The 12,797-nt window shown below is 37.0% G+C and overlaps 1 protein-coding gene across 8 annotated transcripts in view; it reads right to left on the bottom strand.

Moving 5' to 3' along the window:
• The window catches only part of LOC127564407 (phosphatidylcholine translocator ABCB4), a 111,160-nt gene that overhangs the window by 62,992 nt on the left and 35,371 nt on the right, over positions 1-12,797 (bottom strand). For 7 of the 8 annotated variants that reach the window (XR_007954257.1, XR_007954256.1, XM_052000914.1 and 4 more), the window contains 4 exons: positions 10,957-11,148; positions 10,386-10,557; positions 5,792-5,916; positions 2,263-2,434 (listed from right to left, as the gene is read on the bottom strand). Coding sequence is in view for 6 of the 8 variants with exons in the window: in XM_052000914.1 (XP_051856874.1) it covers positions 2,263-2,434; positions 5,792-5,916; positions 10,386-10,557; positions 10,957-11,148 (661 nt within the window). In the remaining 2 variants the exon portion in view is untranslated. Of the gene's footprint in view, positions 1-2,262; positions 2,435-5,791; positions 5,917-10,385; positions 10,558-10,956; positions 11,149-12,797 lie in introns of those variants that run through there. The other variant, XM_052000917.1, reaches the window with a different exon arrangement.

Below are 12,797 nucleotides of genomic sequence, written 5' to 3'. Positions count from 1 at the left end.
TCTACAGATACAGGAATACAGACCAAGCATGGTCCATAGCAAACCAACAAAGAGGTTTGGTCTGCAAAATTCTCTTGCAAAAAAGCACGTTTTGAAATCAATATTTTGTTGAACACTTTAGGACTGAGACTAAACATATTAAGACACTCCCGCCCAGATATACTATGTAGGGAGTCCTTGGACTGTTGTCTAAGTACAACCAAACATTTCACTTTTTAACTTGAATTTGTATTTTTTTCCTCAAATAAATTAATGTCATTCAAGAATGCCCAAGAAATGGTACTAAAAGTTTTGATTCTTATTTTATTTAACCTGCTTGTCAAAAGTAGAAATAAGATATATATATATGTGTGTATATATATATATATATATATCCATCCTCATAGAATTTGATGCTAGGAAAGAGCCTAAAGCACTGTCTACTTAACCTCTCCACCACCCCACCCCCAATTTGGCCCTTATTAAAGCCCAAAGAATTAAGTGATTTGTCCAAATTTGCACAGGTAGTGATCAGCAGAGCCAAGGTTTGAACTCTGACTCGAGATGCAGTACTCTACCCATTGTACCACATTGTTCAGTACAATGATCATGGTTCAGAATGAGCATTCTGAGTTATTGAGAAAACGTTTTATTATGTTTAATTAACCCTGCTCAAGAAACAAAGAAAGCAGGCAATCTTTTATTTTTTGTAAAAAAGATTTCTATGTAAAATATTGACAATTAACATTTTGGGTGCTTAATTGGAAGAAACTTCAGCTATCCAGAAATCTCAGCTATCAGAACAATACATTTCTCAAGGATTTCAGGTAGCTGAAATTTTACTATATGTAAATAAGTTAAACGTTTTACTATGTTAATACTTTACTATATTATACAATACTATGACATATTTAACAATAATCATAATCATATTCATCAGGATGACATCAGGACGCTGGCCAGACTGGGGAATTGGACAAGAAAACAAGTAGATTTTACAGCTTCTAATTTCTTCTCCCAGCAGAGTCCTGTGTATTCTGAGAACATATGACTGTCTCCTGAGACACATCCAGAAAGCTCATTGGTTGAAAGAGATGATGATCTAGATATTGTTCCCTTGTTTCACAGCCCCCAAAGCTCAGCCATGAGGCAAGAACATTAAAATGCAGAATTTGGCAGCAGATTTCAATGGGTTTTCTATGTTGGATTCAACTAATCTGATCCCAGTTCTTATCTCATTCAGCCTTAAACAATTTCCTAAACTTGATCATAGCCCCAGCAAGTCCTAATATCCATCTCCTCTCAGTGATTTCTTCTCTATCTTGATAGGTTACAACTTCCTTCTTGCTTCAGCCCAAGCCCAGCCCTCTACTGATGATTAAATTTAGAAATTATCTTTTGTCAATCCCCTTCTCAGATTATTTCACATCAGATGGTACCCATCTGATTAAGCACTAGTTTGCCCCTCTCTGTTCCTTTTCTAAGAATTTATTTTAATTTTTAATTTTTGAACTTCAATATCAAATAAATCAGGCCTTTCCATATACAGAGTAGAACTGAAAAACAACTGAACACAAAACAATAAAGGCTTATTAAAAAGTTTGCTACTAGCTCTCTGTCCATTAACCCTCAGTATTACCTCCTGTCTGCCTGCCCCCATCAAAATTTGGAGCTGTGAATTTTGGTGAAGCTTAGAAGCTAATCTACCATCAGCAAGGTAAGTGCTGGGAATTATGTGTTATTCATTCACTCAATAAATATTTATTGAGCATCTACTTTTTGCAAGATGTCAAGTTGGGTACTAAAAGAGTAATGACTTGCCCTGATCCAGACACTCTTTCTTTTTAATTAATAATAAACCTTCTTACTGCCTTTTGTTTTATAGCACAGGCATTTCTAAATTTACTAATGAGGTTGCCTTCATAACAATATAAAACAGTGGTAAGCAAAACTATCTGGCCTGGTGACCACGTTTGATGGTACTTAGAATATGGGTTTCTCTACTGAAATCATCCCCAGTTTCATGCCAAGGGTCCCGTTAGGTAGAGTGGTATGCATCTTGGAGATAGCTAGCTGGGACTATGGGAGCTATTATTGGTTGCCAAAGATGAGAGGGGAGAAATGGTCCATATAATGGTAGAAATTAAAACCTTAAAGTCAAAAGACCAGAAGAGCAAGGAGGAAGAAATAAAAATTTTATGAAGGGGGAAATAAAGACGAGTAGGGGAATGAATAACAAATGTGCTCAGATTTTCCATGGATATTGTGTGAATATCTACTTACTGTAAGTGCATTTCCAATCGTATATTCCTTGGATATGACTAGAGTAGATCCATACCAGAAAGCCAGTGCATAGGATGCATATATTAACAGGAAGGCAATGCCCATAGAAATGTTTGCTGAAATAGCTTTCTTTATTCCAATCTTTTTTGCATTTTCTAAATGTCTCTGATACCTAATAGGAATTGAAGAGGGGAAAAAAGTTAGAATGAAAATGAGACTGTGCATTCTGAATCATCTTCAGATCTAAGAAGCCAGAGAGTCTGAAGATCCAAATCACCAAATCACTAGAATAGTTCAGTACACTCAATTAAAACTGTTCAAATGTGGAATGACCAAGATCAGAATGAAAACTCTGTACTAGCCTAGACCCACCTCTCTTGGCCTATAACATTATTCTTGGGGCAATTCCAGAAACTGCCTTCAACAAATGGACTCAAGTCTTCTCCTCTATTCTGTATTCAGGCTGCTGCTTTCGAAGGACAAATTCATCATAATATGGAATAATGTAAAGATAGGAGAGATAATGTCAACTTAGGCCCTGAAATCCTAATGCTATTGTGCAAACTTAAAGAATTAAAGACATAAAAAACAAAAAACAAAAAAATGAAAAGAGTAATAGCCCAATTTCTTCCTGCACTAAATAGCACCATAAAGAAACCTTTTCAATATTACTGTGTGGTCTTTATGCCAGGCTTGACAAGATAATAATAAGAATGGATATTACTTTTGAAATCCTGGTAGGGATTAAGAAGGAGAGATCCTACTCTTGAATTTTTGTGTTTGGTTTGATTTGTTGTTGTTGTTGTTGTTGTTTTAATTTACAACCACTGGATCAGCAAATAGAGATGCATTGTATTCCTTTGTTTGGGAAATGGGGAGGGTAAAGGGAGATGGGAAGTTTTCTATTTCTTATGACTAGAATTAAATATTGAAAAATCCAGAACATATGATTCTTGGAAAGAAAAGGCAGGCGAGAAGAGAAAAACACACATTTATAATCACAAGATGGAGAAAGTGATTGCTATTATGAATCTGGACTGACCATGTACTAATTTTATGTAAATAATAACCTACCCTAAAGTGTCAAGATAAATTATAATGTAGACCATTGAGACTTAAAATATTCGCTATACATAATTTTGTTGTAGTAGGAAGAGCTTTGGAGTGAAATAGGAATCAAGGGACCTCAATCTAATTTGATCACTGATTCTTTCTGGGTTTCAGTTTCCTCAGTTGTCAAATAAAGGAAGTGACTAGATTCATTCACTCATCTATTGGGAATTACATCCCTGCTATGCACTGTGAACTCTGCTGGAGGCACAAAGACAAATACTAAACAGTCCTAGATCTCAGATAGTTTATATTCTATTGTTGTATGATCTCTAAGATTTTTTCTGGCTCCAAAATCTCATCCTCACCCATATTCTTTATCCTATGAGAATCACTTTCCTGGTTTTTCACTGAAATAAGATCTCTTGGAACAGAACAAACTAGCATATAATTCTTCCACAGGAAACAGCTGAATTCATTACGTAGTATTGTCTTAGAAAGCTGCGAGGGACAGTGAGCATCAAATGTCAGAATATATCAGAAGCAGAATGAATCAGAAGCAGATCTCTTGGACCTCCCCAGACTGGCTTCCTATTCATATGTAACACATTAATTTAATCTGGCCTTCTCTGCTTAGGATGCTGAGCCTGGATCTCACAAGGATAACTATGATCCAGTAACTCAAGCTTCATCCTTCCACATTTGCTGCTGTGCTTACGAGCACTTCCAGTAAGATCTATTATCAGCAGACAGCCTGCGTAAGCATCCCAACCTGAGGAGTGGATGTTCCATTACTGCAGTCACTTTGGCTACTTGCTTACCAGGGCTAAAGGAGGCAGCAGTGATTACCCTGACCTCGTGTGGTTCAAATGAAAGTCAGAATAGTTTGAGGAAAATATTGTGCTCAGGGAAGCAGTAGCAAAAAAAAAAAGAAAAAAGAAAAGAAAAAGAAAAGAAAAGAAGAGGTTAGAGAATAGTGAAGATGGGAAGCAGATGGATGTTAAGGAATAGGAAGGAAGGAAAGGAAAATGGAAATAAAGATTTACACAGGCAGTCAGATGCATCTTTTATACACATCCTTCCTATGATAGTCTATGATTGCCAAGAGATTTCAAACATTCAGTGTAATTTTTTCTAGTGTCTGGAAGGCTCCCTGATATACTGTAAGGTTACAAAAGAAGTCCTTCCCTTACAATCCCCTGCTGAACTACTCAATTGAAGTAGGTGGGAGTCTTCCAGATCTAGGTAGAGATAACAGAATCTGCAGCCCAGGATAAAGAAGTTTTGAAACAATCCGCAGCCCATAAGGATGGCCAGTTTTAATGCTCTTTCTGAATATTTTGGAGGGTACTGATAGAAAGGGAAATGAAGAGTAATCAGGAATCTTTGTACCACTCCTGGAAAATCCCCATGAAGTGTTCAATGATTCACAGATGAGACCGTATGAAAAAACTCACACACTTCTGCACCTTGAATTTTTAACAAATGGAATCACATTTTAAATACATTAGGCTGTGCTTAGTATTTGAAGGGAACCTGGATTCATTTCTTCTGTAAAGCAGAAGGTTTTTATGCAGCATGAATCACCTGCTGCCCTCCACTCCCCAATCTAGATGAGAAGGAGAGTGGTAAAATGAACAAGAGGGCCATATTTGGCGTTGGGAGCCCTGGGTTTTAATGCTTGCTCTGACAACTGTGCGACTCTCTGCAAGTCACTGTTACTACCTGAGAAGTTAGGCTTCTTTTCTATAAAATGTAATAATGCTTTGTACTGTCTGGCTCACAAGGGAACTGTCAGGGAAACTGTGCTTGGTATTTTCATTAAAACTATGAATTCATAGGCTCATAGTCTTAGATCTGGAAGGGCCCTTAGAAGAGATATAATTCAACATTGCCACTTTGCAGATGGGGAGAACTGAGGTCCAGAAAAGCCCAGTAGTAATACACTAAGTGGAGGAGCTAGGATTGAATTGGGGTACTCTGACTTCAATGCTTTCCATTATACTTATGAATATCTAGGTTTTGGTTGATTGGGTTGTGCAGTAGATAGACTGCTAGAACAGGAGCCAGGAGCCTTGGATTCAAGTCTGGCTTTAGACACTTCCTAGTTGAAGTCACTTCTGTCTGACTTAGTTTCCTCTACTGTAAAATGAAGATAATAATAACATAAAAGGTTGCTCTTAGCTTGAGGAAATAAAATCTTTCATTGGCCCCTAGTTGTGAGGATCAAACAAGATAATATTTGTGAAGTGCTTTGCACTTTGTGCTAAGGCACTTAAGAGGAATTTAAAAATGCTTGCTCCCTTGTCTTCCCCTTCCTTTGAAAACATGTTATTGGTCATTCATTAAAACTACAAGGATGCTATCCAGATAACATCAGTGGAGAAAAGATTGCCGTTAGAAACAACCAGCTCCCTCCCCCCCCAAAAAAAAGGCCCATCAAATTCACCTAATTATATTGCACAAAGAAAATCCTGACCTTTCAAGTTCTTTGTTTTGTCCCCCGAAGGCTATCACAGTCTTGATGGCAGACAGTGCCTCCTCTGCCACTGCACCAGCCTTAGCATAGGCTGCTAATTCTTTGTCACTAAATGCAGACAGTATCTGGAATGACAATAAAACCCAAAGACATTCATCTTTTTTGAATTTAGGAAAATTTGAAGAGATACTTTCATCAAATGAAGTTAACTTCTTCCTCTTCTTAGTCTGATCACTACCCCAGTACTTCTTGGGCAGATCAGAAGAGAGGAGTGTGTTAGAAATAGGTTAAACCATTGATAAGAGAAGGAATAAATTGAAGAGATACTTTCAGTAACTGAAGTTAACTTTTTCTTTCTCTTAGTCCGATCACTACCTCAGTGCTTCTTGGGCAGATCGGGAGAGAGGAATACATTAGAAATGGGTTAGATTGTTGATAAAAGAAGGAATAAAAAAAATTCATGCAATTTTTTTTCTTTCAGAATTGATAATTAAAGTTAGATTGATGAGGGTTCTTGTCCAAAAGCATTAGACCAGACAGTAAATGTTTTTGTTATTTTTTACACTGCTGCTGACTCAGTCCAGTACACCAATGATAGGAGATCATTGTAGACACAACTGCATCTTCCTCATCCTTTCCCTTCCATCCTTTAAATCTGCTCAGAAAGCAAGTCCTAACCTATTGGATTTACTGAAGAGCCAGTAGGATAATGGGTGTGTTGGGGGAAGTGTAGGGCTAAAATCCTAAATGAAATTTTGTCTTGCCACCTCAAAAGTAAAGAAGCTTCCAGTTAGGTCCACATAAAACCTTGCTCCCAAGCCTCCGTTGTGCTTATGGTCTTGACATGCTTTATTTTAGAGTCAATTACTTGTTTAGAAGCAACTGAAGAGGGCAGGCTGACAATTATCTGATCTGATGATCTTACAAATGTGGCCTCAGTTCTAACAGCTCAGGGAAACTTAGTGACACTTTCCCAAAAGAACTGTAGGAGAAATTATCTTTACAGATTATTTTTCACTGAATTTTTCTTGTTTCACTATCCAAATCTCCCTAGCATTTCCCACCATCCCTCAGGACAGTAAAACTCAATAACTAATTGTACCTCATTTTTCTTTTATTACAAATAATAATGATAATGATTGCTAACCTAGGACAGTAAAACTCCATAATTGATCTCACTTCCTTTTTCCTTTATTGTGAATTAGAATGATGATAAATTGTTGACCTAGAACAGCGAAGCTCAATAAGTGATTTCATCTCTATTTTTCCAATTATGAATAATAATAATAATTGCTGATGTAAAGAGGAAGCACAGTTTACAGATGAATTGTCAGAATCAATAATATTAAGAATTGGTTGTAGAGGCTACAGCCAGTTTATTAATGTAAACAGTTTATGTATTAATTTATTGCTGTGGGGGCAGCTAGATAGCACAATAGATACAGCACTAACTCTGAAGTCAGGAGGACCTGAGTTCAAATCTGACCTGAGCCTGGGCAAGTCATTTAACCTCAACTGCTTCACACAAAAACAAACCATAAAAATATTGCTGGGCAAAATGGCATTTATTATATTATTCTAAAATCCTTCCCCTCCCAAATGTTAACTCCTCCTTGTTTTTTTTTTTAGCATATATACTGTATTTAGCATACATTTGTGAGATATGGTGGCTAAAAAGTCAGTCTCACAGATCAAAAGGCCTTACGTTGTATTTACATATATTTTACCATGTTTAACATATATTGAATTATTTGCCATTTAGGAGAGGGGGTAGGAGAGAGGGAAAACTGTAACACAAGCTTTTGCAAGGGTCAATGGTGAAAAATTATCTTTGCATATATTTTGAAAATAAAAAGCTTCAATTAAAAAAATTTAATAAAAGATCAAAAGGCCTGAGTTCAAATCCCACCAGGGACATACACTCACTCTGAGACCAGAGGGCAGATCATTTAACCCCTAAGTATCCCAGGCATCTATGACTATAAATCATATGGGGTCCATAGGTGCTTTGGTGAAGGGACTGCCTCTCTAGGATTGTCTACTCCCAAAACAAAAAGAATAACACTACGCCAGTCCAAAAACCAAACCAAAACAAAACCCCAAAAGAAACATTGTTTTTACTTTTGTGTGAACATCTTGGTCACTTCCCTTAGCCCCAAATAGAATATAAGCTCTTTGATGATGGGACTTTTTTTCTGTGTCTGTTTGTACTTCTAATAGACAGCTGAATGTCTAGTACTTAGTATAGGTACTGAATTGAACTATTATACTGACATAGGTGCTAAGAAGATATAATAAAAACTTTATAAAATTTTTAAATTTTATTTTTATTGGATGATTTTCCAAGTACCAAAATGAATGATGGACATTTACATTTTGTAAGCAAAATCTATTTCCATAACTGGTTTAGCTAAAATCAATTCAATAATGTATTACAAAGAGGAATTTAAAAATACCTCAAAGGGCCAAATGTCTCAGCTGATGTAATATATTTGTACATATTATTGATAAGATAAAATTTTATTTCAAAGTAAAATTATAACATCTACTTATAATTATATTTAAAGGTCATTAACATAAATAGGAGTAAATTACAGTAAGTTTTTTCATTGCATTATAAGGACAAAGTTAAACGGTTTTGTCCATTTCTAAATCATTTACCAAGGTATTGTGTGATAACATCATAAATATAAGTTAAATTGAATGGATGACAGTTTATTTTAAGAAATTCTGATTTGGAAGAAAAAGTTCCTTTTTATTAGATATGACCTGTGAAATTTTGAAATAGGGTAAATTTAGCACCACCTAGACATGGTTTCATAAAAAGGCATATGTGAGCTGTCAAAAACAGCATTTATATTGTGACATAGGACTTGCAAAATATATAAGTATGCCCCTCCATCAATTCTAATGGAGGTGCTTTTCCCTCCCCATTCTTCACTTTAGTGTAGGAACATATATCTTTTGACTGCTTCCTATCAGCTAAGATTCACTCTTGTATAACTGGCTGCTGATCCAGAATCTGGGAATATCCTAAAGTTAGAATCCCTGCCCCTCCGATCTCTTACTCCAGACTCATACAGCTTTTTCCACCCTGCAGAGTGAGTTGGGGTGGGAGGGAAGTTGCCCTTTCCCTCCTCTTCACTTTCTCTCCTTCCCTGACGCTGGTCCCACAAACTGAAGCTTCTGGTCATGTAGTTAAGCTTGTGTCTAAGATGCAACTGTCTTTTCTTGATGATGTCTTCTTTCCTTTATTTTTTCTTTTAGGAGGCAATTGGAGTTAAGTGATTTGCCCAGGATCACATAGTTCCTCAGCATAGAGTCTCATATGGGATAGGATCATATCATGTCCTTCTGACTCTAGGGCTGGTGCTCTATCCAATGCACCATCTTAGCTGCCGTCTTTCCTAAAACAAAGACAAAGGCTTTTCTGGAAGGCCATGAGTTCACAGCTTGTGAACCTGGGGTCGGGAGCAGGGAGAGAAGGATATCTCCTCTCCTCCACTCTCTAGAACTTAGAGAGTTGTATGATGTCAACAAGTAGGAGAGGCTTGAAGAATTGAGTATATTCTTGGCATTCTGGACCTGTAAAATTAAGCGATTCTTAGAATTGTCAGAAGGCACTCAGAGGTTATGTATTATTTTTTTGACCAGGTCAAAGAGGCCACTCTTTGCCTCAATTGCCACCTACCCTTAATCACTGTATGAGTGCAGCCTCAAAGTAAGACCTGTTGAAGACTCAGCTTAAAAAGGCCAAGGTCTCCTCTTGCTCCAGAGCCATCTCCAGTCAACCTGATCTACATCTAGCCACTGGACCCAGATGTCTCTGAAGGAGAAACAGGCAGGTGACTTTTCCCAGCCCTCCCTCACTTAAATCCAATTCACTTTCATGTCAGGGCATCGTGTCCCTGACGTCATGGTCCTCTTTGAGAACAATAATAATCCTGATCTGAAATGGAGAGATCAGGAACCATCCATCATGCATCTCCAAGGGAGTGCTAGCTTATTTGTTCCTTAAAACAACTTTGTGATTTTGGTACTGTAGACCTTATTTTGGGGGCAACTAGATAGTGAAATAGTTAGAGCACAGGGGCCTGGAATCAAGAAAGCCTGGATTCAAATCCATTATCAGATGATTACTAGCTGTGCAACCCTGGGCAAAGCACAACCTTTATTTGTCTTAGTTTCCTTAACTATAAAATGGGGATAATAATAGCACCTACCTCCCAGGCTTATTGTGAGGACTGAATGAAACAATAGTTGTAAAGTACATTGTAGGCACTATCTAAATATTAGTTATCATCATCATCATCACTATAAAATCTTAATTTACAAATGTGGGAACAAATTCAGATATATCTAGGGAGCTTATTCTTTATCACACAGTTAACAAGTATGAGGTGGAGAAGGGTAACCTGAGTCACACCTGAATCCAAGTCCAACACCAAATTTTCCAATACATTATATTGCTCCAGTCCTGGTATATGGAACACACTAATGTTTGTGGGAATTGAATTATAGAGAAAAACCTACTAAGCAAAGTTCTCCCAAGTGTCAGAGAGCTGATGCCTAAAGGTCCATCCGTTTTGCCTACCTTTGCCCAGACAGCTGCAGAAAGTCCCAGGATAGGACTGATGGCCATAATCACAAGTGTTAGCTTCCATCCTCTTATGAACCCCACTATGAATCCTGCAAAAAATGTTGCCACTGCTTGAAAGAACATTCCAACTTTGTCACCAATTCCTTCACTGATTTTGGAGATGTCACTAAAAAAAGAATCACACTTGAGTGGTTATGGTCATGGCGTTCTTAGTGGAAAGGTACAGTGCAAACTAACAGATGCATAAGGAGATGCATTGAACACAAATACAGTTAGACCAGTGGAAGGCACATCACCATTCTTGAGCCTTGTGAAGACTTCTGTATGACCCTCAGAGGAGAAGTCAAGTTGAAACTGGGCCTTTTAATTAACAACAGGCAGTAGCTTGGGATGGCCAAAAGGAAGATGTCTGATTATTGTATGTTTGACCTCCAGGTATAGTATAGCCTTAAAGTGAGACCTTTCATTTTTTAAAAATACTTATTTTCATGTAATTTTGTCCATCTCCTTAAGAAAAAAATCCATTTTCCCAAATACATAATAAAGAATGTAGCAAAATACTTACTCCGTGAGGCGTGTGTTGAGTTCTGTGGTGTCATTGATATCAAACCACCCTATTTCCTGTCGGAGAACAGCATGAAAAAATTTTTGCCTAATTTTTTTAATTTGCCGGCCAGCAGCTAAGGTCCAGAAGGAAACCTGAATGTAAGCAGCTATTAGAACACCTCCTCCCAATCCTGAATAATAATAGGCATATCTGAAAAATAGAAAAAACAAGAATGATAATAAAAACAACTGACATCTCTAGAGCATATTAGGTTTTGCAAACTACATTACAAAGATTATATCACTGGAACTTCATGAGTACTCTGTGAGATAGATGCTATTGTTGTCCCCATTTTGCAGATGAGGAAAACTGAGGTTGTGGAGAGGTTAAATGACTTGTCACACAGCTAGTAAACATCTGAATTGGGATTCAAAGACACCTTTTAAATTGTTAATTTTTAAATTTTATCTTTCTGGAGTAATGCCCAGTACTGTATTGTTTTCTGAAATGGTTGTATATGATATGCATAAGATATTTTAAAATCTTTTTTCCCATCTTTTTAAATTTTGGAGACTATGTTGCTCCTTTCTCCATGTTGTTAAAAACAATTCATTCTAAATATTAATCAGCTCCAAAGAAGAAATATAGTCAAGTTGATAATTTGATAACACATAAAGCAAAAAAGAAGCTGCTCCTCTTTTTATTTTTCTGTCAGAATTTCTGTGAAATTCTGGCCCTCTCCCTATGCATAAACTGATAGATCTAGGTGATTCTTATTATGACTTTAAGTGGAATGGGGCACCTGTCATTGATGACAAATAACTTGAATATATGTACAAGCGAATTTTCCAACAAAACAGCTTCATGCTATTTATAATGGGGTCAACCATTCTGGGAAAGGGCTGATCTAAGAGTCACATGTGCACTAACAATAAACATGACCCTGGTTAAGGACATACAAGTTCTCTAGAAAGTAACCCTCTCACCATGACCTAGCTTCACTATGGAAAGGCAAAGTCAGCAATTTTTCTGAAGTTTGGGGTAAGGATCAGAGTCAGCAGCAGGGACTCCACAAGTTATAATAACCAGAGCTTTTCTTAAAGGAAACACTTCCCTTATTATCATCATCACTTCACAATAGCTCCAACAATTCTCCTAACCAATCCTGAGGTTACCTACCATCTTTATCTTCTAGTAAATAAGCACAATCTACACTAATATATTATTTTGAAGGCTAGGATAGAGACCAGGTTTTTTTTTTTTTTTGTTGTTGTTGTTGTTTGTTTGTTTGTTTGTTTTTTTAGAAAGTTGCTGGCTAGTGAGAGAACACTTATGACATTTCAATTGGTTACATCCTGCTTTCTCAGTTTTATACTTGCCTTTTTTTCTTTAGAAATAACATCAGAAAAGAACATATGGTGACTTCTTCCATCCCCAGAAAGTGATTAGTTGTTGGAAATGTTTCTTGTAGAGTAAGGAATTGAATTCAAGAGAATGGGCCCCCAAATGAATTTTACATAGTTGTTTCTTGAGAACAGGAAGCTGATATGTTACATATTGGACTATATGATACTATTTAAGTGCTAAGTGATTTCTTTTATCACATTTGACAGATACCTTTTTTTTTTTTTATCATTTCCAGGCCAATAATGCAGGAAGTTCATGATTGAGCTGAGAACTAAGGCCTGTCAATGGCTGTGGTATTAAATTCAGCTGACTAAGGCCTGGAATGCATCCACTTCCCTCTAGAGCCAAATACAGCATCTCCCTCATGCTCAAGTCTGACTCCCTTAGTGTCCTGCATAGCAAGAGAAATCCTGGCAAACAGATACCAATGGACATTTAATGGAGAGCATGCT

Source organism: Antechinus flavipes, chromosome 5 (genome assembly GCF_016432865.1).
Source record: "Antechinus flavipes isolate AdamAnt ecotype Samford, QLD, Australia chromosome 5, AdamAnt_v2, whole genome shotgun sequence".
NCBI lineage: Eukaryota > Metazoa > Chordata > Mammalia > Dasyuromorphia > Dasyuridae > Antechinus > Antechinus flavipes.
The sequence above is the reverse complement of the archived record's forward strand: the minus strand, read 5'-3'. Positions and strand labels throughout refer to the sequence as shown.